This window comes from Plectropomus leopardus, chromosome 13 (genome assembly GCF_008729295.1).
Source record: "Plectropomus leopardus isolate mb chromosome 13, YSFRI_Pleo_2.0, whole genome shotgun sequence".
NCBI classification, from domain to species: Eukaryota; Metazoa; Chordata; class Actinopteri; order Perciformes; family Serranidae; genus Plectropomus; species Plectropomus leopardus.
In genome coordinates this window covers 26450342-26477067 of record NC_056475.1, presented here as the reverse complement: position 1 = coordinate 26477067, position 26726 = coordinate 26450342, and the positions used below count along the sequence as shown (strand labels likewise).

At 38.4% G+C, this 26726-nt stretch overlaps 1 protein-coding gene across 3 annotated transcripts in view; it reads right to left on the bottom strand.

Annotated features, from left to right (window-relative positions):
* Positions 1 to 26323, bottom strand: part of LOC121952406 (seizure protein 6 homolog) — a 123758-nt gene extending 97435 nt beyond the window's left edge. For all 3 annotated transcript variants that reach the window (XM_042499065.1, XM_042499064.1, XM_042499063.1), the window contains exon 1: positions 25978 to 26323. In XM_042499065.1, the coding sequence (XP_042354999.1) occupies positions 25978 to 26062 (85 nt within the window). In that variant the 5' untranslated portion in view covers positions 26063 to 26323. The remainder of the gene's footprint in view (positions 1 to 25977) is intronic.
* Between the last annotated feature and the right edge of the window lie 403 nt (positions 26324 to 26726).

Here is a 26726-nt window from a genome sequence, read left to right as displayed (position 1 = left end):
AAATTAATATTTGAAAAAGAAAACCAAGAAAGGAAAATCAATAAAATGACCTGGAAAAGTGCTTAAAAATTATAGTAATTCTGTAACATGAAGGAATGACCGAATGAATATTTTTATTTCTTTGACATACATCATTAGGGAAAAAAGATTCATTCACACAAATTTTCTCAGTCAATAATTGAAAATGTGATAGAATGAAGCCCAAGGCTTATATAATAACATAGTTTTAAATATGTAATTAGGATCATTATAAATATATTTTTCCTAGCTTTTTTTTCTTTTTTTCCCTAGACATATTTCTTTACCTTTTTTGGAATAAATCTAAATCTACTTATGTCTTGCAATTGACCCCCTTTTTTCCCTATGTTTTTGAAAGAAATCAAAACAATTTGCTTGGGGTTTAAAGGTTTAAATACTTAGAAGAGCAGCACAAGAAAAATAATGTCAGGTTTTAAAGGGTTAAAGGACTCTACAGTAGTCCCTGTTTGGGGATTACTGACCCTGTATGTTAGCAGCCTCACCAATCACTTTTTCTTTACTTAATTTAGTGTTGCTGTCTCTACAATGAGTCGAAACCCACATTTGGAACAACCCTGGAGGATGGGCGTTGGCACAGCCTCTGGGTTTTGACTCATTGATTCTCTTCAGCCCTTGAGGCTGGTTTTGAGAGCCACTAGCCAGGTTTCAAGGGCTCTCATTACCGACACGTACATGTAAAGCTGTTCACTGCCGCCTGAAGCTGTCTGCAGAAGAACCCTAAATTGAGCGCTGCGTGAGGATGATGGATAGCCTTGTCGGGGATACAGATGGCTCCTGCAGGGGGTCCAGCTCCCCTATGGGACAAATCAGCTGGGCTGAGGACCACATGTTGACAGCCAGAACCTCTTTGCAGTGTAACATAAGGCACCACAGAGCCATCTATAACTGCTTGGAGACCACGGATGTCTCTGAGATGCTGCACTAGTACCACAGGATCAATAAAGCAGCCGAGTGTAACACTAACAGCTCCAATGTATACTGGATCTTATCAATTCTTGACTGTGTATAGTCATGTGGGATGTGAGACTATTATCCCTGCCAAACCTTCTCTACTGTGCTGTAATTTCACTACTGTATATAATAATAACTGATGATAAAATGTCTTTTTTAAAACATTTTACAAATGGGGAACTTATTTAAAAAATAAATATAATTTGACTTTGAATGGAATAACAAATGATTCCCTGATGCACATTTCCTGGTTAATAGTTTTGCACATCCTGCGCATAAGTGTACAGCATTTTTTATTATGAAACAGATGTATTATACATATTTCTGATGCTAAAGTACTTTTTAAAACTATCTTTGCCATATTGTCATGGTAACTTTTCCAGTGTTTTGCCATTTTATTTTCTCTTAATATCTTTATTGTATACTTTATCCTTCCACCAAAAGCCAAGTCAAATCCCTTTCTGTTTCTAAAATAATATTTGAAATAATAAAAATCACTTACATCATGACAACATATTACTGTTCATCACTTTAAACAACTAAACCATTTTTTTTCCTTTTTTTTTTTTTACAGTTTTCAGCTGTGATTCAGAATGAAAATCTGAGGATTTAGCGGAACTTTTTTTTTTCACTTAGAATGTGATTAACAATATTTATTTAAGACCATTAAAAAATCTGCAGAAAATCTGTAGAGATGTTGTTGCAATCCTGCAGATGCAGGATTAACTTCCCCAGGCATAAACCTGGAGAGGATCATGCATTCAGTGGTGAATGTTTTCGTCTGTCTGTCTGCAGCTAATTTTGCAAACTACTGCACCAATCCACCTTATATTTTGCATGCACATTTATGACTGTATGCTCAACAGTCTCCAGCTGTGGTGATTCACACTTGTTGAAAAACCTGCTTTATTGACTGTTTTGTACCACTGACTGCTGACTCCACTGCTGAATCCCCTTAACAGGCTGGTAGGAGACGCAAGTCCTCAACAAAATAATGCAGCAAAAGCAAAGAGCAAAAAAATATTTCTGGCAATCGGCTAGGCTAAAAACAAGAAGCTCTACCATCTGTTAAGGGCCAGATTTTGGCCTTTGTTGTGGCAAAAAAATTAACATCCATAAAAACATTTGGTGTTACTTTGAACCGGAGCATCTGCAGATTAACTCAATGTGTTATGATCCACTAAAGTTAGGCATGATATGAGGTATTCAAAAAAATTAAAAGCTCTGTTTGGTTATCGCTGTATGTATTGTGACAATCCAGCCCTGATTGACAAGTTACTTCTTCCTCCTTACTAAAAAGAAGTGATGTACTATGTGCAACCTCAACTACTGAATGTGCTGGCACAGCCTCACAGTGCAGGGCAGCTGCATAAATAAAACTGCAGGCAGGTTATAGTGGTGCTATAGAACAGGAAGATCTGTGCTGTATGTCACTTTGACAAAGAGAGCAGGAGGGTAGTGGGTGATGGAGTGCACTTGTGTGAGTGAGGGCTCCAGGGTCACATGTCTTTCTGTCCTGCTCTTTGAATAGGCCGTGCCCTCCTAGTCCTCCTGGCCCTGGCTCTCCTGTCGGTACAGGTATGGCTAATCAGAGACTGTTGCATAGGGTCTATGCAGCCGGCCCTGAATAAAACATGGAGCGAAAAATTTAATCAAGAGGGGGCATCTGCGGCTGTCTCGGGCTGCTGGTACCAACACTCCAGCTATTCACCACATGTGTCCTCATACTAATGACAAGCCTAAAAGGAGGCATAGGGCAACCTCTTTTCATAATCAAAGTGTTTTTATTCATGACATGTCTATTAATTAGTTTGGAATAGTCGGCACCATGTGCTCAGGAGAATTTAAATTGGCTGAAGAGGATTTGCCCTTTCCCTGTTGAGCCAATGATTTCTTGGCAAGTCTTTATAACCAGGGAGGGACAAAGAGGGGGAGAGGAAGAGACAAGGAGATAGAAAGGGGGGCTGTGTGTGTATGTGTGTGTGTGGGTGTGTGTGGGTGTGTGTGTATGTGTGTGTGTGTGTGTGCGCTTTCTCTCAGTGAGTGACTCATAGAGCCTATAAATCACTGGGGGCAGCAAAGCTGAAGCTGTCACTGGTGTTTGTCCTGTTTCAATGTATCTCAGCTAGGTGTGTATATTAGCGAGAAACACACAAACACAGTTAAATTGAGTAAATAGAATAACTCTCCCCGAGCACAGCACAGTTGCCAGGAGAAAATGTTGGCTTTGTACATTCCTGCAAACCACAGATATGTTGCATTTGCACATTTCATATGTATCATATCAACATTTCTAAAGTCACGGAGTATATAACATGACTTTGTCACTGGAAGGTGGAGGGAGTGACACTTAGGCGAGATGCCTTCCAAGCTGCACAACTCTGCAGACCACTGTTCAAAACCAATGACCACATACAAAAAACAGTGGTTGTTTTGTACCGACACTTCATAGCATTTCTATTAGTGTTTTTCAAACACACTGCAGTGTTTCTCAGCAGTAGTTGAGCCAAACAAATGGGCTGTTTTCATCAGCTCATCCCTGCTTTTCCAGTATTGGTTGAGCCATTGAACCATCATAGTTTTCATCAGCCTGCTTTTCCAGCGGCTTTTTTGCCTACAAACCTGGGTGTTGTTCACAGACACATTGTAGCATTCTCCAATGCCACTGGAGCCACCAAACCTGGGCAAATATTCACGGACACATCTTGGAGTGTCCCATCAGTGTTTGAACCACCAAACTTTGGTGTTTTTCACAGAACCGTCCCTGCTTTTCCAGCACCATCTCTGCCATTGAACCTGGGCATGGTTAATTGACATATTGTCGCATTTTCTCATAGCATTTGAGCCCCACATCTGGGAGATTTTCACCAACAAATGTTGACAACAAACCCATTGATGTTTGAGCCCTGAACCTGTTTTTTTTTCTCCAACCCATCCCTGCTTTTCCAGTGGCTTTTGTGCCACCAAACATGGATATTTTAAGCCAAAACATGATGTTTTCCTAAAAACAATGAAGTGTTGTTCATGCCTTAATCTAACCACAGATTTCCTAATAACATATCCTATACAAAATAAAGTACAAATGTAACAAAGCCATGATTTGCACAATCATACAATGTCAACATTATTTCCTGGAGATTGGGTTGCCAAGAAATACCTGTTTTGTCCCCCTCCAATACAGGTATTAAACATTCATATCAATGAATGGAAATGATTGTTTGGTAACACCAAAGTCTTGCGAGAAAATTACTAGCATGACTTTGATAATTAAATATTTTCTCTTACGGCTTACTCTCTAACTTCTGTGTCTCACCTCTACCGAAAACAAGCCATTAGCGTCTGTTTATGTCTCCTGTCATTAAGGCTTAACTTCTACTTTACTTCTACCACAATACACCCTGACACAATAACATTCGTTATCTGCTTTCATTCAAACTGTGAATCAATAACACTCCGCAATTTGAAACCACAACAATGGAGTCTCATAAGCAACCTGTCTCTGCTACAGTTAACAAACAGGCGTGCGGTATTGACACTTGTCAAGACATAATCAGCAGTGATGTTTTAGTCATGGTGAAGGATGGAACAGGAGGCAAATTGTTTGCTAATTCTCATTTCACACTCCCAATGTGAAATCAGCCAGGCACGCAGAGCACCGGTTCCCCTACATGCACAATGGTCTGGCTCGCTGCGTAACACCAAATTATCTTTCCCTTGACTTAATTATTCATTAGGCAAACATAATTAATTTAAGAAGCTTCTCTCACAGGAAGTGTTTCAAATAAAGGCCAGAAGGACAGCTTTCTGCTTAATCATTAACTCAACACAGAGCACAGCCAGGAACCTGCAAGGGTCGGAATGCTTTATTCAATGAAGTCGCAATCTGTGCCAACATTTTCTCTTTTTTTTTTTTTACACAAAAAAGTTGAGGCCTCCTTTGTAAAACTGCTCTGCAACATTTTTATTAGTTAAGCTGATTCAGCTTGACTACTGAACTATTTCGAAGGCAACTGGACTTGCTTGAGTTTTTTGAAAACATTTACCTCTAATCCGAGAGGCTTCTGAAGTTGAACTCCCAACTGAAGTTGAACTGAAGAAGCATCTCAGATGCGAAAGCCGCCTTTTGGTGCTGCACACTTATTCCAAAAGCACTGACAGAGTAGCACTAATTTACAGCTTTGGAATGAGGATGGGCTGTTTCTACAGTAGCCCACAGTGCACAAACCAAACACTGGCTCTATATAGGGCCATTCACATGTTTGCATTTTGCGTTTAGCGTTTTTGTGTTTTCATGTTGTCATGTTTTCATCTCAGCCAGCATAGTTAGCCTCTCCACAATGAGCAGAGTCAGAAAAATACAGTTTTGAAAATGTGAAACTGAGCTATTCTGGGTTTTTACCTGTTTGAATCAATGGAACTGTTTGTTTTTGGAGAGGGAGACACCTTAACAAGTATTGCAGCCCCTAGTAAAAACCTCCTGAATTTCTGGATCTAAAAAACAGAAGTAGATAAAAAAGGTAAGCAAACATTTGCAGATGCTCCCATAGCAGCTCTTGTGCAATGAGCAAAACAGCATTAGAGCAACACTGATTGACTGATACTTGAAACTGCTTTATTTAGGTTGTCATCAGTTTTTATCACCTGGTACATTTGTTTAGAAGAGGAAGAGGTAATTTGGCTACCGGTAAAAACCTCCTGAACATCTGGAACTTAAAATATTAGGAGAAAAAAGGTGAGCATACATTAGCATGTGCTGGACTCACTGCCCATGTCCAAAATGCAAAACAGAAACATTGATTTGTAATTTGAAATTATTTAATTCAGTGTTTTTTGCTGGTTTAAATCTCTGTGTCTGTTTATTTTAATGGTTGCGGTTAATTAAACTCCCAGTAAAAACTTTATATTTAATAGACACTGAGGGAATTCTAAACGGGAGAAGTTTCAGCTGGTTGCAATCTGCAGTCCTCACCACTAGATGCCACTAAATCCCAACAAATCTTACACACTGTCTCTTTGATGTCTGTATTTTAATTCACCAAAAAAATGAGGAAAAAAAACTGCCAACTCTTCATATTTATTTATGTTTTTAAACTGACAGGACCACAATGTCCGAAGATGATTTGAGACCCAGACAGAAGGATTTTCTTCTGCGGTTCCTCTCAACCAATCCATCTCCTCTGCTACACATTTACCAGAAAACCACCCTAATTACACACACTGAGTACACAGGCACACACGCACAAACTTTGCCCTCTCCCTTCTCCTCCTTTATCTTCCCTCCCTTCGCTCAATCTTCCCGACTCTAACGGAAGCATCTCGGGGAGAAGGCACAGGCTTTGATCTATCTTCTACGTGATTCTGGGCTTTCAGATCAAGGGGCGGTTGTCTTCAAGCTCAACAAATCCTCAGACGGCCCGAGACAAAGAGCAAACAATCTGAAGTGCCTTTCCTGATCCATTTGCGTAATGGCAGAGCTGTCCGTTAGTGTGTGTGTTCGTGCATTGACCCTTTTTCTGTTGCACCCCTTTGTGCCACTCCATTCCAACAATCATTACAGACGTCTTTCTGAGGTATATATTATTATTATTATTCCACCACTCTATTTTTCAGCCTTGATGAGATGTCTAAATTGAAGGATTGAAGCTCCCCTACTGCTATTGCGATTGTCCCTATTCACCTTATTTCAAGTAAAGTTTCTTAGTTGGATTACTCTCTGCAAGTGAACAAAATCTAACCCATATTACCATGGAAACAACAAGATTTTTCTTCCCCCCAGGATCTATTAAAACACTTCTGTTCTGAGGATCCATTCATGAGTCAATGAAAAGGGTGAGTATGACACCTCTGTGCTTCATCTGTCAGAGTGTGTCTTGGTCAATAATTTTGTTTTAAAGAAACACTAAGCCAAGCAGTAACCAAGGAGACATGGGCTGTTTCTGGTCAGAAGATATTCTTTCTACTTCAAAACAGGGTTTTTTATGGTCTTCATAGATTGTACAAGAAGAGACGTTTCGGATTGTGTATGTCATGATACATTTTTTTATGTCCGTGACAGTTTCCTTGTAAATAACAGGTGAAAATCTCTGTAAAATATAAAAGTCACATATCAACATCATTCTAGATTACTATTATTATACATGTTCATCTTCAGAAAGTTTGTCTCTGCTTTGTCCCATAGTCCCCCAACCCAAAAAGAAAGAAAAATAAGAATTAACAAATTAATTAATAAAATAATGATAATAAGAAGAAGAGGAAGAAAGACAGAAAGAAAGGTGATTCATGTACATGCAATCAGACTCATTGACTTAAAGGATAAAATGCCAAACATCAATTTAACATCAAAGATACTCTGACCTATCAGGGAATTACAGCTCTTTTGGAAACTGAAGAATAACTCAATCTGCAACTCTGCCTTTTAAGAATTATGCTTCTATGTTACTAAACTGTTTTCTTAATTTTGTTGTGGAGGCAACAAAATCACTGTCTGGATTATGATCAGATACTACATTTCTTTCAGGTGATGAAACACTATATTCATATCACCATGCTTCTGTGTCAGGTCATGTTTATGTTTATTGTTTCCTTCTTGTCCATTCCCTTTTTTAGTTTTGTTTTGTCAATTTCTGTCTCATATTATTTCAGGTCCCCACATGCTGTCAGGTGTTCCTCCTGTGTGACTACCTGCCCTGTCCTAATGTGTTTCACCTGTGTCTGATTGCCACACCTGTGTCTTGTTTTCCTTCCCTCCCCTTGTGTAGGTTATAAGCTGAGTGTTTTCGTCTGTCTCTGCCAGTCTGTCTTTGTCTCTAGTGGCAGGCAATCACTTGTATTTCCTCATGTTAGCCCTTTTGTTACTCTTAGCATTGGAGTGTTTTTTGACTCTGCCTTTGTCTAGACCTTTTTGGATTTGTTTGTCTCAATGACTGATCACTCATGTACCGCACCTGTTTTTTTTTGTGATTAAAGTTCACATACCTGGTTTCCCTCAGACCCTGTGAGCCATATAGGCTTAGGCTTTGGAAGGTGGTACATACAAAGTGGCCTGGCATTGCTGGAGTTTTTCTTTCTATCCACAAATACACTCAAACAACCATTATGAGTTGTTTCAGGAACTGTGACCATCTAATCCCAGATCCACCCACCTCTGTTTCTGCAAGCGATGGCATGTAGAGGCAAATGAGTGGAGGAAAAAAAAAACCCTTTTAGAATCAGTTTGAACTTCTGCCTTCAAATTCGTCCGCATATTTGCTTTCATAATCAGTTTGGACAGACCGGATTGTGCTGTGAAATGAAATGTGAGCTTGCAAATCCCATTGGATTATAGGGTGACAAATCCAGTTGGCTTGAAACCTTTCTCTTATCTCTACTTTCATTTACAGTTGAGTGCAGTAAATATTTAAAAAAAAAAATGTCCAGAGAGCGATTGCCTGCCACTAGAGGCGAAGAGAGACTGGCACAGACCGACGCACCCCCCCAGCCTCCACTAATGGCAAGGGGATACTGAGATAGAGAGTGCACACACAGACAATGAAAGGAAAGGCTGCAGAATAAAATGCCTCCAAAATCACAGCAGACATTTAATCCAATTTGCTTGGCAGATGGAGCTGTGTAAAAATCACATAGTGGTTTGTCCCCTATAAAAGCCATAGGGATGGCTATATGCCATCCAAATAAGCAATCCCAAAACTCCAAATGCAGAATTGATCAACAATCTGACAAGAATGGGGTGGATTTTAAGAGAATGTATTGCAGCCAAAAAGTAGAAAATACAATGCCATAGTTACAACAGGGCAGAAAACTGTGAAAACTGAAGGAATTCTTTTTTCAATCTTTCATTTAAATTGTGTATTTTAACTTGGCTGAGAGTGCTGGACCTAGCACATTCGGTGCCCTAGGCAAGCTTCCCCTGGCGCACGCCCATCTTCACCTCAAATGTTAAAAAGTGGCTCAGTAGCACTCCCTACAACATTTCTACAGAGTAGCGTCCCATGATACTTTTCACCTTGGTTTATATACTGGTTGGTACATTTAACATTACAAGACGCACAAAAATGTATGTGAAGCCATACCCTAACCCAACAGGAAGTCAGCTATTTTGATTTTACTGTGCAATTTTTGGGCATTTTTGGCCATTTAGAGGGGTTATACTCTAACAACTTCTTCCTGCACATTTGATCCAATAAATTTAAATTTTTTTCTATAACATCTTAAAACCTTTGACATTAACATTTGTTAAAAGCTTGAGTTTTCTGACAATAGCAAAGCATCAAATTTCAATGGTTTGCCACCAAACAGAAGTGTATGGTAACTCCCTTGTAGATGCTGAAATCTTTCCCAAACTACACATTTGACAAGACTCACAGGTATCTACATGCAAGTATTTACCTACAGCTCTGGCGCCACCTACTGGCAACAACAAATGTGTTTCATTCTGGATTTGCTAAGCCTAGCAGGTTGATCAGATCCACATCAAATATGTTGTGAGGATTGGGAGAATTGTAACATTTTATCAAATGGTGTTGCCATGGCACGGCACCCATTTTGCTTAAAAAAAGGAAGTTGTAACTTCAGCAATAGTCGTTTTATCTGTCATCTGTCATATTTCTCAAGTGTGATAACAATCCTAGCCTGAAGACATCTACATTTAGTTATGGTTACGCCACCTACTGGCAACAGGAAATTATATGTTTTAAACTTTGACGTATTCCTCTTACCAGTGTCACCACGTCCAAGCCCAGCCACCACTGTTGGCTGACATGTAGTTTATTATGGAAAATTTTCATTATGAGAACTGATTTTTCCAAAATGTATTCATCATGTTTGTGAAGAATTGTGGAATGAAATCCCTTGATATATTATGTAAAATTATAATTCTGTCTGAGACAAAATGATAGAATATAGAAAATTTCACAGACACAGAGCTGAAAATCTGATAAAGCTCCCTGCAAGTCGTCCCATGCTTTATCCTGTTTTTGTATTCTCTCCATGCTGCTGAAACATTAAACACACTATAGGCTCACTTACACTGCTTAAACCATGTTACTGGGAGCTGCCTCCTCCCTCCTGTCTCTACATTACCTTTCATCACTACCTCAAATGTGCATCCACATGCAGAGCCGCGGCTCCTGGAGCGGGGCCAAGGGAGCGTCCCCACAGCCTCTCAGCAGAAACAGCTTTGTCAAACTCAGTTAGCCGCCTCCAAGGGGGGAAACACCTCTTTCCACAGTAATACTCCAACTATTCACATCATGCCCCTGCCTCTGCCTCAGCCACCTCATCAATCCACACAGCAACAAAGGTAAACAGCCTCGCACCTTCCACACAGAGGCCCGTGCTGCTTTGTTGACACGGTGTATGTGCAAAGCGCCTGCACAGTGTGAGCGACTCACAGGACAGACTGAGCTTCATTTACAGAAGGTAATTGCACTGGAGCCAAGTGGTGCACTTTTGTGATGAGATTTTTTTTTCTCCCAGCTTTGCTAGAACCTTGTCTAGATTTGTTTACTCGCCGGATGAAACCGCTTTGACAGGGACATATAATAAGTTGAGCTAAACACAAACATGTCACCTTCAAATGCGAACGGTCACTGTCATTGACAGGCTATTTACCAACTGTCTTCTTCATTGTGCACACCTTGGCAGAAATAACATGACACTTGGTCAGGATCTCTTAAGATGCACCAAATGAATATTAATAATTTCAGGGGAATGGGTTTTGTGCCCTGTTGGATCTCATATGCTCTCATGGTTTTGTTGAGGCACTCTAGATAAAAGCATCGACCAAGTGGTGTATCTAATGTTTTCCCTAATATAAATGGAAGGGGAGAAGATTCCCCGCTACTTTGCTTTCATTTCTCTCCCTGTCTCTGTAACTTGGCTTTCACTTTCCCACCTTCCTTGTCAAATTGTTTATAACTTGCTACCTTAGTCAAGCCGAGGTACAATTTCTTGCCATGAAAACACAGGATATACCCTCACAGCTGTGATCTCATAGAAGATGTTCTACCCCTCTCTATGCAGAATCTGTTCATGTGCATGTTCCTTAGTCTGAATTCACTGCAGAAAGAAATGCATCTTGAAAACAACCAACACCAATAAAATCTGAGTCACCCCGTTAGCTGAGATAATAAGTGACAGACATTGTGTACTCAGAGTGTGTAACCCACTCATTGTTTCAACAGCTGTCCTTGCGCGCTGAAAATTCAGTCTTACTCCATTTGTCCTTGTGAAAAGCACAGGATGTGGCATAACATTTCATTCACAATACTGCAATGGAAATGGTGAAAAACCCAAGAAGGTAAAAGTGGTGGTTTGTAGCAACATGGACATTCAAATAAAAAAAAATGCCCCAGATGATCTTTCACTGAATATATATATATTTTTTTCCTTTTCCTAAGGCTTCTTGCTAATAAACATCTGGGGGTTTTTTTTGTTCCTGCAAAACAGGCTCCGCAAAAATAAACCAGAGATGTTTTTATGATGCTACTCATGTTGATGGAGGAAAAAAATAAAAAAGGCCAGCTTGGAGCTTTTCTGCTAAAAAGGATAAATTGGAAGCCTTTTCTTCGGTTCTATTCAGACTTCCTCGTAATGATTACAATACCTACACTATTAAAGGAAGACGCTTTAAGTTACAAGGGCAAGAGATTTGTGCCATTTACGTGTTGTCTCTTATTTTAAATATGAGGACGGAGAGAAAACCATCAGTTCTTTGAAATTGGTGCATTTCATGGAAGCACAGCATGGCACAATGCCTCACAGCGAGTTGGATTTGAGTTTGTTTCTCTTCTCGTAGATTTTGCCCTAGAGTACATGCTGTACATGGGGTAGATTGAGATAGGCTCTTGTCACTTGCCTTGCTGTCCACTCCAGTTGAACAAAGGAAGGTCAGTTTATTGTTGTCTTCAGAGAATTTAATGAAGTACCTAATTGGGTTACACAATAACGATGATTTCAGCTGAAGCATTAACTTTAATCGGTTTGCCCCGCTTATATAAATCAGTGATGTGATTAGCCTTTATTCATTATATTTGACACAAATATCTCTATTAAGTTCGCTGATGCATGTTTAAATTTATTAGCAGCGAATAGAATAATTGACGGTTCAGTTAGCACCAGAGGTTAAATTGATGTCATGGTGACGTCTGTGCCTATTCCTCTCCTTTTACCTCATATAACGTCTCTTTCTTTGTATGTGTGCTTGTATTAATCATGTTACCAGGAGAGAAATCAGTTCACATTTATACTACATTGTGGGAACAAAAGACAGGTCCCTTGGCAAACCATTCAATTTAGAACGATTGAAATACAATTATTTACTTTCTTGCCAAGAGTTAAGATAAGAAGATCCATGCAACTCTTATCTTTGTATGCTAAATATTTTTTCCATCTGAAGTCGGGTTATCCTAGCTTAGCATATACGGGTTAGCAATTCTACATTTCAGTCTGTGTACAATTTTAATAACGAAACAAAATGTGTTGACATGCAGGTTTAAAGGTGCCATTAAGTGTTGTTGTTTTTTTTTTTCATTTTGACAGAGCCAGGCTAGTTATGAACTAAGTTATAGTCTTTATCTACACAAGCTATCTGTCTTCAGGCTGTAGATTCATATTTAGCAACAGGAGAAAAGTATCATCTCATTAGCCCTTAGCAATAAACTAATTGTGGCTAATGGGATTGTTTCACTGTACACACTTTATCTTTAGAACACATGTGATACTGATAACATGAATAGAATGGTGCAGGATTGAGTCCAAAAAGCCAGAAAAGATTTAGCATTTTAGCACTCTGGGTTTCTTTGTCTTGAAATCAGTTGGTTTATTGAATGGGAATTTGGTTGGATGCCTGAAATAAAGTCTGTGGTTAACACAAGTTTAAGAGAGTTTCATGTTTTGCTCTATGACATAAAGACATCAGTAAATACTCCATTCTTAAATTTTAAAGCCTTACTAAGTCTTCAATCAGACAAATGTTAAAAAGTGGCTAAATCACACCAAAACATGGCTTTAGGGACTCCTTCTGTTTAAATGTCCACGTCTGGTGATTGTATTTACTCTTAAAAAATCATTAAAATGGATTTCATTGGTGAAGATTAATGTGAAAGTATCACAAACTTTTATTTGCAATAATGCGGAATCCAATGGGAAAATCCCGTTGGCATGATGTCAAGGTAAACAGGGTGACAACTTCCCTGTTGATCTACAAAAAAAACATCCTTACACTACTCTACAATTGCTCTGTTCTATTCAAGTGTCCCAGTAAACCATGATAATAAGACAGCAGATTCCACAATGCTAGGACCCTGAAATTGAAGCATTTAATATGGAATTTAAACACCATTTATTTTCTAAATACACCTGTGCTTTTCCCACTGTGACGTGTCAAAAATGTGTTCCATACAAAAAAGGCCTATTCATCACCTGTCCAACAGTTGTCATTTGTGTGTTCCTGTCCTACACACCTGTGGCTCATTCTTCATCAGTCCTTGTGACCTGCTGCCTGCCTCACCAGCTGCATCTCATTACAACATGTTTTTGTCAGATCGCCCCACTTTTCCCACTTCCATTGTCTGTTTTTCTCTACTTGTCTGCCTACGTGTTTGTTTCCTGTTGTTACCTTTTGACTATATGTGAATTTCTGTCTTTTTGCAAGTTTACAGTACAGTTTCTGTCATATCAAGCGTCTACCTACCACAGTCTCCTGCTTGGTGTCTGCAGAAATGGGTTCAAAAGTGTGTCAACTGCTTTTTCACTTTTGTGGAATTGTTTTTTCTTTTTTTTTCTTTTTTTTCCTTGGTCATAAATGTGGATGATGCAAGATGCAGTTGTGATTCCACACAGCTGCCAAGTGATTTCACCCTCCAGGCTTGTACCACTATATACTTACATCATTTGTACTAAATCATGTATGAAGAGGAATGTTATAATAACACAATATAAAACTGGCCCCATATTTTCACATATGCATCCAGATCTGCTATAATAAACATGTGACTTAAAAAAATGCAGATTCATATTAACAAACACTTTTTGTACACATATATTATATAAATAAACCACTCAACTCCACAACAACAGCAGCCAAAAGGTTGGGTAGCTTTCTGTGATATATGGACTATACCTCCAAGTAGTTGAGAAATCTATAGGTGGGGAAATAAAATGGAAAAATCTCATTATGGCAGTAATGTTGTGGAGTTTCGCCATACCTGGCATCCATATTTAGGTGATATTTAGGTGATAGGTAAGTTTACACTTACCTAACTGCATCAATGTTAATTTCATTATTCATAATGGTAATTACATTAGCATAAGAGTATGGGGTTTATAGGTTTGGTGTTACTTGGACTATAGTTAGTTTACCCTGAATTTATCAATGACAGCAGAGAATCACAGTAATTGACATTATAAATCATTAGGCCTATTTTTTCCTGATTTTTTCAGTATACCATGCACATATAAGAGGTTATAAGAGGTCCAGTCTTTGGCAAGGATCATCCCCTACTGCCATAATTCCTTTTCTCTGTTTGCCTTCATAATTCAGTCTTAATCCTCGGAAGCACACCCTGCCAGCCTCCATGGACTGAATACACACCCCTCCCCCAAGCTGCCAAGCAACATTTAAGAAGCAATTCCTGGGTTAAAACTGACCAAACCAGAGTCAAATAAGGATTTTTTTCCCCTCATCCCTATTTGCTTTGAATTCAGAGGCTTCATAATAATTTATTCTTTAAGTTCAACATATTCTTCAACCAATGAATGTGTGGGCTGATGAGATTCAGCAAATCAGCCAAAAACAACCAGAAGGCAACCATAAGGTGTCCAGCATAACAATAGACAATATGCACACACACATGCCTCTTAATACACTGCCGGCATCCATCTCTTTGCAATCATAGTAATCTCACATTTAAACCAAAATGAGATATAAATAAAATTAAAAAAACATAATAATAACATTTTAATAGAAAAGTTTTACAGCTTTATGTCTACAAGACATATTTTTAAAGACACTTGAATCTCCCTGAATATAAATGCCATCAGTAAGAAGAGATTTTCACTTTTTTTTAGAATAATAGTACTAACATTAAGATGTTGAGCAGGTGTAATGTTTAGTCTTTACAGTGCTATGTGTTAAACCATGCTCATCACCTTAGTTAAGCATGTTAGCATGCTATCACTGGCTAGTTAGTTTGAACCATAAACCTTAAAGTAGACACAGCATGACAGCACCCAAAAAGAGAAGCCAAAATATTTTTGATTGCCTCCTCGTGGTGGGCTGCAGTACGGCTTATAAATCCCGCTCCTTCTATGTTAGCAGATAGGATGTGGAAACTCGAAACTGCAGCGATTTCTCGCTCCGAGTGACAGCACCAGATGGCCGCATCTGAGATATTTTGTCTTCATTTTTCTAGACTGGGAATAAGTGGAGACCTGTCCATTTTTCAGGCTGTTCTTACAAACTGATTGTATGTTTTCCTTCGAAAAGTAAGGTGCCTAAATTTGTACATATTCCACGTATTTTGAAAGACTGCAATCATGTGAGCATTGTGCTGGCAGGAGTCAGCTGCAGGCCCGATCATTTTTTTTCACAGTTCCTAAAGACAAAGCACACATCATGTTGGTAGGAATGTCAGTTTTGCAGATATTTGCTCACAAACCAGAATTATTTTGACCTGAAATTCAGTCAATCACAAAATTCAACACATTTCACCCTGTGGGGACCATGAATGTATTTTCTTAATTTCATGGCAATCCATCACTTTATTTTACAAGCAAGAGTGTAAAATGAGAATTAACACAAACAAGTATTAAGTAATTACATAATTCACCCATAAAAAAGCACTGTTTGGCTTTCAAAGTCTCTCTACCATTAGGAAGCAGCTAAACACCACGTCCGCATCTATTTCACCCACCATCTTAAAGAAATGTCAGAAATGCAAGGACCAGCTTTTACCGCTAAAAGCCATAGTCCAGCAATCAATGATGTGGTCTAACAGAGCTCCAGCTGTTCCCAGCTAAGTAATCCATTCTTAAGGCGGAGTATTCTTTTTAAAGGCTGCTCTCTGCTTTGACAGATGAGGACGGCCACAATGAGCTGGCTCTCCATCACCAGGAGAGAAGCGGAGGCAGAGGACTGCCTTATAACTGACAGACAATTGCCCCGACCACCCAGCAGTTGCTCCAACTGACAATGTTCGATATTTTGAAGATGGCAGTCAATGTTAGAACCTCTAAATTGTAGACAAGGTCCTCCGGGACATCGCTTCAATACATCTCACAAGGCTCAGGGTTACATCACGGCTCTCTGCTCCCTGTCTATATTGTCTGGACTGAAGACGTCAGCTGTATGAAATGCTCGGAAATGGGCTGTGATACTTTGCTTGACTCTACCATCTCTCCAAATGCAGTTCTCGTGGCCTGTTTGTGTGTATTTTTGGCCTGAGGGATGACAAAATTCAACCCGTGGGATTAACCCTTCAGAACTGAACATCCTGCGGGCAGCTGTGGGAGATCCTTGTTTGCATGATCCTGTTTAAATAAATCAAAAACAAAAACTATAATGAATAGAGTATTCATTCTTTTTGCAGCAGAAAGCTAAGGCTTCTGTCTTCCCCCTCATCATGACATTACCTATGTTACCTCACCTTATGCATGGTGCAAATATGGTATTTTACTTGAATTATGCTGCAATTTCCCCGTGACAGCTGCAGATCATTGTTTGCCTGATCCTGTATAGCACTATACACACCTAAATAACACTAAATAAAAGCCATTATAGCTAGAAATGTTGTTCTTTTTATAACAGAAAGCTAAGACTTCTTTGTTCTCTGTCATCATGTCAAGATTTTACCTTAACATGCAGTGCAAAACTGGTATTTCGCCAGATTTAAGCTGGAATTTTCCCAGAATTTCCCATAGTGGCTGTGAGAGATTACTTTTTGTATATCTATTCAAAATACAAAACTATATTAGTTAGAGCATTCAGTCTTCTTCACCAGAAAACTTAGGCTTCTGTCTTTTGTGTTATCATGTTGTGCACTTGTTATGATGTTGTTGCATTGAGTTATGAGTGGTGCAAAACCAAAAGAAAACATACACTGGCACCAGAGAAATTAATGATGAATCTAATGCCTTTGCGCTCTGCTCATATAAATGAGCATATTTTAAAAATGTAATAATGCAAATAGTTTAAATAACTTATGGAGTGTTAATAAATATAGTTCTACATTTAAAATCATTTGGGTCAAAATTTAGTGCTTTTATTTTGTAAAATGTGTTGGAGACTTGTCCAAGTTTTGTATTTTCTTTTTAATAACACAATTTTAATACGTTCATCAATTATTGTGATTTATTGACTTTAGTGACTTTTTATTTGAGGCTGTACTGATTTTAAAGATATGAAGAATTTGGATATACTCCAAGAAATAACCAATGTAGGCACTTGCAGGCTATCTCTATTGCAGGTTAATTAAGTCATTCTTTTTTCTTTTTAGACACGGTTTGACACTTAGTCCACTGATATGTTATTGCAAAAATTCAGTGATCAGCTCATCATAGGCAGCACCTGACTGGATCTTAAAATCATGCATCTCTGGACATATAATCAATTGAGATGTGGAGATGTGTGTGTAAAAAGCAGCAGCTATAAATGCAACGTGTTTTTCCCCAGCTCCTGCGCACTTCGCTTATGTTTGTCTTTGACTATTTTCAATTACTCACGGAGCTACTATCCCCTTCCTTGATCTATCCACAACATTGTTATCTTTCGCTGTTACTTATAATATGTTTACTCATCCTGATGAATTCAATTACATCTTTTCAGAGGAAATTACTGTGGGGGTGGCTCAGCCTGCCAGAGGTCAGTACTAACTGTGAATACTAAAACTACTCCCCCAAACACATTACACAGCCTATTACCTGCTGCTTTTCACCCAGCACTCTCCGACCCTACATAAGCCTTCCCACAGCCACAGATGAAATGCTTTCTAGATGGGATGTGGCGTGGAGAAGAGGGGGAAGAGAGCTGGAGCTGTCCCTGGGCCTAATCGTTTCAGAGAGCCATCCCCACTGCAGCCGCAAAAGCCGCCAGTCCTGATTAGAGAGGTGTGTACATGGCCAGGCAGAGCGTAAAAGGTGCGGAAAAGAGGCTCGGCCCGGAGGGGGGAGGCAAACCAATGCTATTTTTTTTTTTGTGGACGACTGGTGGGGTCGATAAGGCGCAAGGCCAAAGGCATAGCAGGTAGAAGTAAGCCAGCGACGCAGCTGCCTTGACAAAGTGGTAGACATCGCTTCATTTGGGGTTTTGCTGGAGGGGTATTCTCCACTTGGAATAAATTAATGTTTATGACCCCCCCCCCAAACACAAACACAGTGTCCCAGAGTCCATTGCCCTCTCTGCTGGAAGTCCTGGCCCTATGCTTTGGGAGGGAGATTTCATAAGTGGAGCAGCTCTGGGTGTCCGACACCAAGGAAATTTCCCTCTTTTGCCGAGAATACATGTTGACAATTTCATCATAAACGTGTTACTTTAAATCTCTGAGGAGATGATTGTGTTGAGACAAAACACGGGCTGTTGGAGAAACCTCTCACATAATAATCTAAACACAATAACCCGTTTCAGGTCTATCCAGAATGTCAGAGTGATTAAATAAACAGGATGGGAAATGCTTTCAGGAAAAAAAAGCCGGTTTTTGTTTCTCTCTCTCTCTCTCTCTCTTTCTTGTATTTCTTTTAAATGCTTTACTGTGCTATGTGTATGTGGCAACACTTTTCAGTATTGTACACAACAATGTGAATGGCTTTAGGAATGAGAGTCTGATTTCTGAATATGATTATCAGGGTCCCCACACATTTTCAAGGGCAAAATTTACAAACTTTTCCATGAATTTTCAAGGACCTATGATTAAGATTTTGTTTTCTTGCTGCGCATTTTTCAGACATATCTGATCCAAACTGATTATTTTCAAACATAATTTCAACTAGCAGGCAAACATGAAAGGAGAGGACAAACATAGGTGAACAAAATATTGTCATACATCAACGCAGTCAGCTATGTTTTGTTATGTTATGTTAATTACATGGAAGGTTATCCATATAACATTATGTAGATTTTTGTTACCGTTTCATGATACACAAGGAAATCCCATGAATTATTTAAAACTTTGAAAGATTTTGACTAATTGCATGCGTTTTCCAGGCCTAGAAATTGTGATTGTTTTTTTTATGACCGTGAGAACCCTAAAACCCTAAAAGGTCATCCTTATTCCTTACTCACTTGCTCTTTAGTAGCTACTCACAATATGCAATGTGCTATATGTTAAAATATCACAGTATTTTTAAAATGATTTTGTATTTCTTAATACACTGCATGCATGAACAGACTCAAATTTACCTGGGAGAGCTCAGGCAAGTAAACGTACAAAAAGCAAATAATGTTGTCTAAAATGAAATATTGTTGTTTACATATGTTTTAATTTAATATGGAGGCAGGGGAAACTTCTCCCTCGTTTTTTAGATCATGTGCATTTGCCCCCCCCAAAAACATCATCATTTTGATGAAATTAAAGACGTTTATATCATAAATTGATGTAGAAAAGCATAAAAATGCATATAAATTTACAAGAAGGCAGGATTTTACAGACACCTTTGATTTTTTCATTCTTTAAACATCAGGTGAAAACAATGTTGGTGTTTTTCTTTCATTGGAGGATAAAAAAAATGTAAGGGAAAAATGACAAAAATTCCTATTTAATGTTCTCTTTGTTGGTGAACAGAATCCGTTTAGTTAATTAGTTAGTTTACCTCACAACAAGGACACTAAAATGTTCAGTTATTCTGGGGCAAACAAATGTCAACCACATTCATCTCTAAGTCTCCCTTAAGATAGAATGAAATTCAGAACGTTGAATAAAACAAGAAGAAAAGAGAACCTGACAAAGAAACTGATTATTAAAAAAACTTAATAGACTATTCATACAACAGAGCTGGTTGCCCTCATTTCATAAAGCTGATGCTGCATTTTGACCAAACAGTAAGGATACGTGGAAAAAAATAAATAAAGAAGTGTCAAACCATTTTATGTTCTCCACATCTGAATTTTAATTCTGAGCTGCAGATTTAGCTGAAGTACAGCCTGATTTAGTGAAAGCGGAGCACAAGGCTTTATTTTCTATAGGGTACAACCAGCTGTTGGAGACCCATTCCAAGGAAAACAGTGACGAAATCCAAAAAGATCCTTGCAAAAATACTCCTCTCCTCTGACAAATAAAAGCTCTGCACTTTTGAGGAAGAAAATATATGAGGCAATGACTCAAATTAGGATGCATAGAACATTCTCACGGAGCGAGAGAGGCATTTGCACATGAAGAGTTGAAAATGAGTCGCATTCAGCCAAGCTGTGAGCTCCACCTAGGAGGCAGTGAAAGAGACCGAGACAGGCACAGAGAGGGGCTGAGGCAGGCAGGCGCCAAGCCTTGAAGAGGGGCATTCTGGCATAATGACTCTCATTTACCATTGACAGGCCTTGGGAAAGTTAAACTAATTATGACAGCACACAGATGCTGAATAGCCCTTGATGAAGTTAATCACTGGCAATCCAACAAACAGGTGTTGAATGATTTCTGGTTACCACCCCTGGAATTATAAGGATGTTCCGATTTTTCATGCGCGCCGCTCAAAGCAACAATCTACCCTGAAGTATGCTGTCTTATTTCTGGCAGATTTCATGACCAATTGTGAATATGAACTATTGTGAATATGAAGCTGCTGAGAACTTGCTTTGTAAAGTGTAATGTTAGTGAGACAAACGGGGAGATTGAGCTGAATGAAAGAGCGCAAAAATGCTTTTTTTGAAATCAGATATTAACATTTCACCAACGGGCGTAAACACAAAAGCAGGTCCAAAGAAATGTCCACCCTCTCTGTGAGCTCAGTATTTCAACTGCTATCAGTTGTGCAGTTCTAATCTGTTTCCCTTCCAGTAAGAATCTCAAGTCAAGACCAATACACAATATGTTTCAAAAACATCAAGATTTATGTCATTTTACTGTACTTTGGAAAACCAGTACATTACTGTTAGAATTGGCCTTTTTTTTCAGCAATTTCTTGAGGTGTAATCGTCCACTATCATAATTAATATCAGAGGTGCAGTTTTAATACTGCAATAATAACCTCAAGTTAAGACCATTACAGCATTTGGCTCCCAACAGCATCACGATTTATGGTATTTTACTGTATCTTTTGAGAGGAAACAGTAAATTATTGTTAGAATTTGGCTGTATTTTTACAGTATAGAGTTCAGTATCTCAATTATCATTGGTGGTGCAGTTTTCATATTAATCTCCTCCAATAATAGCCATAAGTCAAGACCAATACAGAATGTGGTTCCAAAAAGCATCAAGATTTACAATCTTTATTGTACTGTATTTTTTTTTGGGGGGGGGAGGATTACTTTTAGAATCTGGCTGCATTTTTAAAGCAATTTGTAATGTTCAGTCTCTCAAAGACTATCTGTGGTGCAGTTTAGCCCATCTAGAAAGCACCAAGTCAAGACCAATACACAAATGGCTTCAAAAATCATCAAGATCTGAGGTGTTATACTATATCTTAAAAAATAGTACATTACTGTTAGACTTTGGCATTATTTTCACAGCAGTTTGTTACAATGTAGAGTTCAGTATCTCAGTTATCAGTGGTGCAGTTCTAATGTGCACCTCTTACAATAATCAAGACCTCACATCAAGACCAATAAAGAATTGGGCTTAAAAAATATGAAGATTTTCAGTGTTTTACTATAATTCTTAAAAACAGTACATTAGTCCAGTTGTATTTCTACAGAATTGTATTACAATGGAGAGTTCAATATCTAAATTACTATCAGTGGAGCAGTTTTGTCATGTACCTCTTCCAGTAATAACATTCATGGCCAATACAGCATTTAGCCCTAAAAAGATTTGAGATTTACAGTATTTACTGTATTTCAGGAAAAAACATTAGTGTTAGAAACTGGCCATATTTTCACAGTTTTTTCTAACAGTGTAGAGTTTCAGTTTGTTTTGTCCTGTTCATTTTAGGTTGTTCTTTCACTGCCTAATCTTAGCAATGTGTGTCTCCAAGTGAACTCAATGCTAAATTGTTGTTTTAGACAATCCGGCTCACAATTTGTCATAATGATAAACAACATTTGTCAGATATTGTAAATCCACAACTTACCAGAATTCACAACACACATTCTCCAAACCAATAGTGGCAAGTCAAGGAGAGCTCTGTCAACGGAGAGGAGATCATAACTCATTTTAATGAGCTTTAGGATACATAAAACATCTCTTTCTCCAACTCCCCGATCGCTACAGATCATTGTTAACAGGCGGAGATAATGTGTAAGCATAAAGATAATAGGCTCGGCTCATTGTCGTTAAATTGTGTAAAACTTCAAGTGTCGCACTAAGGCCAACAAGAACTCTCCACACTGAATGGATGCATGATTAGCTATTAACAATCTGTCAGGAGTTTATCAGACATACTTATTTGAATGCTTTTGCAAAACTGAATTTTTATTGAAAGTGAGACATTTATAAGTAAATGAAGATTTGGTACACTGACTCCTCACAATGGTTAGGAGTGTTTCTGCATTTCTGACTTGACCCACTGCTGCAAAGTAGTAGCAGTTACATCTCTTAAAATGCTTTCCATTGGAGTGTAAATTTGATTGATACCTTTTATGACAAGTTCAAGCTGTTGCCTTCAGGTTGTCTGTCCAAGTTAAATGTTCATAACAAGTTCTGTCACTATGTCGCTCTGAGCTTAGCATTGAGATAATTAAAGGCCTGTAGCGTTCTCACACAGCACTTAGTATTACTTGTTGCAATTTGGTAATTGCATTCTCAAAACACTGATGCTGGTTGCTGTGCATGGGCAGGTTCATTAATCACACTACATGTACCTCACAAATTCAATAAAACAAAAAAAATCACCATGGCTTCATTTTAATTCTTATGGACTGAGAACTGTTTAATTATAATTACATTTAATATTAAGCAATGTATTATATTCTATTTTTTTAAAATATTTTTTGTATGATCTGAAACTGTTTCTATCTCAGTATACATACGGAAAACAAAACAAAATTTCTGTTCTGTCACAAACCTCTCAAAATAACACAAAACTTAAATGTAAAGAAAACATGCTCCACTCAGAACCACTGAGTCACTATTTCTGCTCTACAAAAACACAAGAGAGAGCTTGAGGACAAACTAAATGAAAATGCCTGAGTGCCTCATGAAAAGCATGGGACAGATTAAGGGGCTGTCCATTTCATTTTGTTTGTTGTTTTTGCAGTTAAAGGTGTACATAAAGAACTGAGGGGTTCTGATCAGAATTTTAATGATTCTCCTTCAAACTGTTTTTTCTCTGTCTCTCCCCAAATGACCTCCTCTTATTAATGGGAAAAACAAATTAAAGGGACACTAGGGCTGACCAATTCATTTAAAAAGCAGCATTATTTTTGACATCTTTGGTCTTTTTGCCTACAGTTGAATGTCTAATAGGTAATTAGTACATGCTCACATGTCCTTGTGTCATTTGAATGTTTTGAAATAGCCGATGCTAAAAATATGGTCAGGACACGCTTTACAAAAGCATTTTGTAACACAAATATTTAATCCATCTTTCTGTACATTTTTGTCATCTGAAAATGTGTGAAAAGTTAGAAATCTAGTCTAGATTCTTAATCTTAACTAGATTAATTAACTAATTAATAGCTAAAGCAGGCACTGCAAATAGAAAGTGTAGGGAGCATTGTAACTTCTTGTAACTTCTGTAACAGAAAAAGACAACTAACATTTAGGGATCAATAAGATTGTAATTTTGATAAAACTACATGCATTACTGTTTTGATTAACTGAAAACTGCATTTTTTCTCAAAATAATGCAAATGTGCACACTACAAATGGCTCAGTTCCCAAAATTTTACAAAATGTCTCTTGGCTCATGACAGAAAAAAATGGATGGGTGTTTGTATTCTCTGCTGAGTAACAGACTGACGTTCACACCTAACCCATTCCCATAGACATTCAAAACTTCCAACAAAGGCACAACAATGGCACAACAAAAAGAATTAAAAATTTAAATAGCCAGCCATGGAGAATCTACCAAGACATGAACATGTGCTTGCTAAGCAACGGCGGAGAATTCACTAATGGAAGCTGTTAAATTTTATTTTGCTCTAAAAATAGTGCATTGTGTATTTTTCCTCTCCCTAGAGTTTTGCAAGCAAGCAGTGCAGGTGTGTTCTTGGAGATATGCGCAGCTGTAACTCTGGAAACACTCAAAAATTCATACATCTCCTACTATAAGCTGTACCGCACTGTATGTGTTTACTCAGAGAAGTTAATCAAACATTTAAACAATATAAAATGCCCACTGACGGTGCTGGGCTATATCACAACAACTAGATTTGCTTACAAGGTTCTGAAATTCCATATTGATGTGCTGCAGCACCTTTCCTCCACTACATATCCACCAGCAGATGTTGTGCTCATAGTGTAAAATATTGTTTCAGGCTCTGGTCCAGAATTGGTTTTGGATAGGCTGGGATGTAACGAGTAAAACAGGCCAGGCAATGCAAATTCATTCTCACAATTATTGCATTGTTTAGTCATCACTTGTCCCTCATAAATGTGTTCATTTTCAACATGAAACAGCTTACATTAAAGGCTTCATCAAAAGGGGGATGTAGGAGAGCAGTGAGTTCTGCTGAAGGACTGTTACAAAATTGTGTGAGGTGCTATTCATGGAAAAAACTGTCAAAACGACACAATTTTTTTAAATTTTAAATTCAGTGTTTAATCATGCTCAGATAAGTAGATGTAAATATGTAGTAGTAATTTTTTTTGCACATTGCATTATATTTCATTCACCTTATTTATATCAATACTGATATCCTGCACGCTGGATAAACTATGTGCATGCACTACCTTTGAGGTGGCTCTTGTCTGCACCCAACTGCTTAGCAAAGAGTTGATACAGATCACTACAGAAAGGGTGTTAGTAAAATTGTGCAGACAAGCTGAAACACAGGTAGACCAACAGAATGCATAGTTAGGATGATAAAGGGAGGGAGGGAAGCACAATAGAAAAATAATTAGGACAAGGCCACTGTGCATGAATCCGTTGCCGCTTTTCCCACAAGCACTCAACTGTGTCAAACAGCTTGGTCAATAATCTTCAGCAATTCCTGAGGATTAGAGTCTTATTACCGAGCACCGTCTGTCACACAGACCTCAGTGCCTAAAACGAGGCACTTCCTGAATGTTTACTCCGGATTTCAACACACAAACAAACATCTCGGTGGAAGAAAAATCATCACATTAAGGTGGAATATGGTCCAGAATAGTGTTTAGTTTGTTATGGAGTTTTAGTTCCCCTATGGGTTGTGTTAATGATATATCTGAGGCCATGTGTGTGTGTTTGTGTGTGTGTTGGAGCAATCTAAGAGGTTCTGTAAGTTGTGATTGACAGAAAACCATTATGTAACTGACTGTTAAACACATTTTAGCCAGTGGCAAAATGTCAGGATCTATAACTTCTAATTAGCTATACAGTGTGCAGTATGGAGCCACTTGTAAGCTGGTTTTCTTCTATATGTTGCATGCTTTTATTTTAATATTTAAGGTATCTCTAAAGAGTAGTAGTTTGAAATGTGTGCAGATAATTAATGGGAATATGTGCAACTTTTAAACCAGCAATAGTGTATGTAATGCTGTTTATTTGGCTTGATTTTGAGGATTTTTGCCAAAAAATTGTAAACTTAATAAAACAAAAATAATTCTGTAAGCACTCCACAAAGCCACATTGACTATACACTTGTAGATCTGACAGCGGTGAACCCGGTGTCATAGCCCAGCACTCATACCTTCGCCTCGTGTAGTTTAACAGACGGAAGTGCACGGAACAATCCCCGCAAAGTACGTGTGAGACCCAAGTTCTTACCTTGTCCATGTATTTCGGCCACGGCAGCGGCGAGCAGCAAAACCGCCAAGAGGATCTTCAATTGACAGTCCTGTCTCATACACATGTCTGCTAAAGTCGAGGTCGCTCTTCGCTACAGAACACGTCCTTGTGTTGAGAAAGAATACTTCCAGGGGCTTAAAAACACACACACAAGCAAAGACGAGAATTCAAACGTGTGTAAAAGACAAAGAGAGGCGCGCGGCTTGCTGTTGCACTTCCTCTATAATTAACGGAGTGAAGGCGGTCGAGAATTATCAAGTGAAACGCGGAGGTCCCTTTTTAATTTGGACGCTCAGTAAGCGGATTCCTGTCTGTGAGCAGTCGGCACATGGAGAGAAAAGGCAGCCGAGCTTCAGCACCGCGGACAGCTCCTAGCGTCAGCTCAGGGAACAGCCCTCCAAGTTAAGTTAGGGGACTTCAAATACAGTCGTCTCTGCATTTCCTGTGGATTTCCTTTACATACCTTGAGTTATTTGAATAGCGCAGTGATCTTTTAAATGTATATCTAATATATATATATATATATATATATATATATATATATACTAAAACGGATCTCTTTACTTTAGCCTTTATCTTAACTGCTTCGCATTTTGCTTCGTACTTTCGCCCTGCTGCACCTCTTTAAAATGTTGTATTTTCTTCAGTTTTATGCATTTTCCACACTCTATTTTTTGCTTTATTTTTTGTTAATATTATCTCATTGGGGTTTATTTTCCATCTTATGT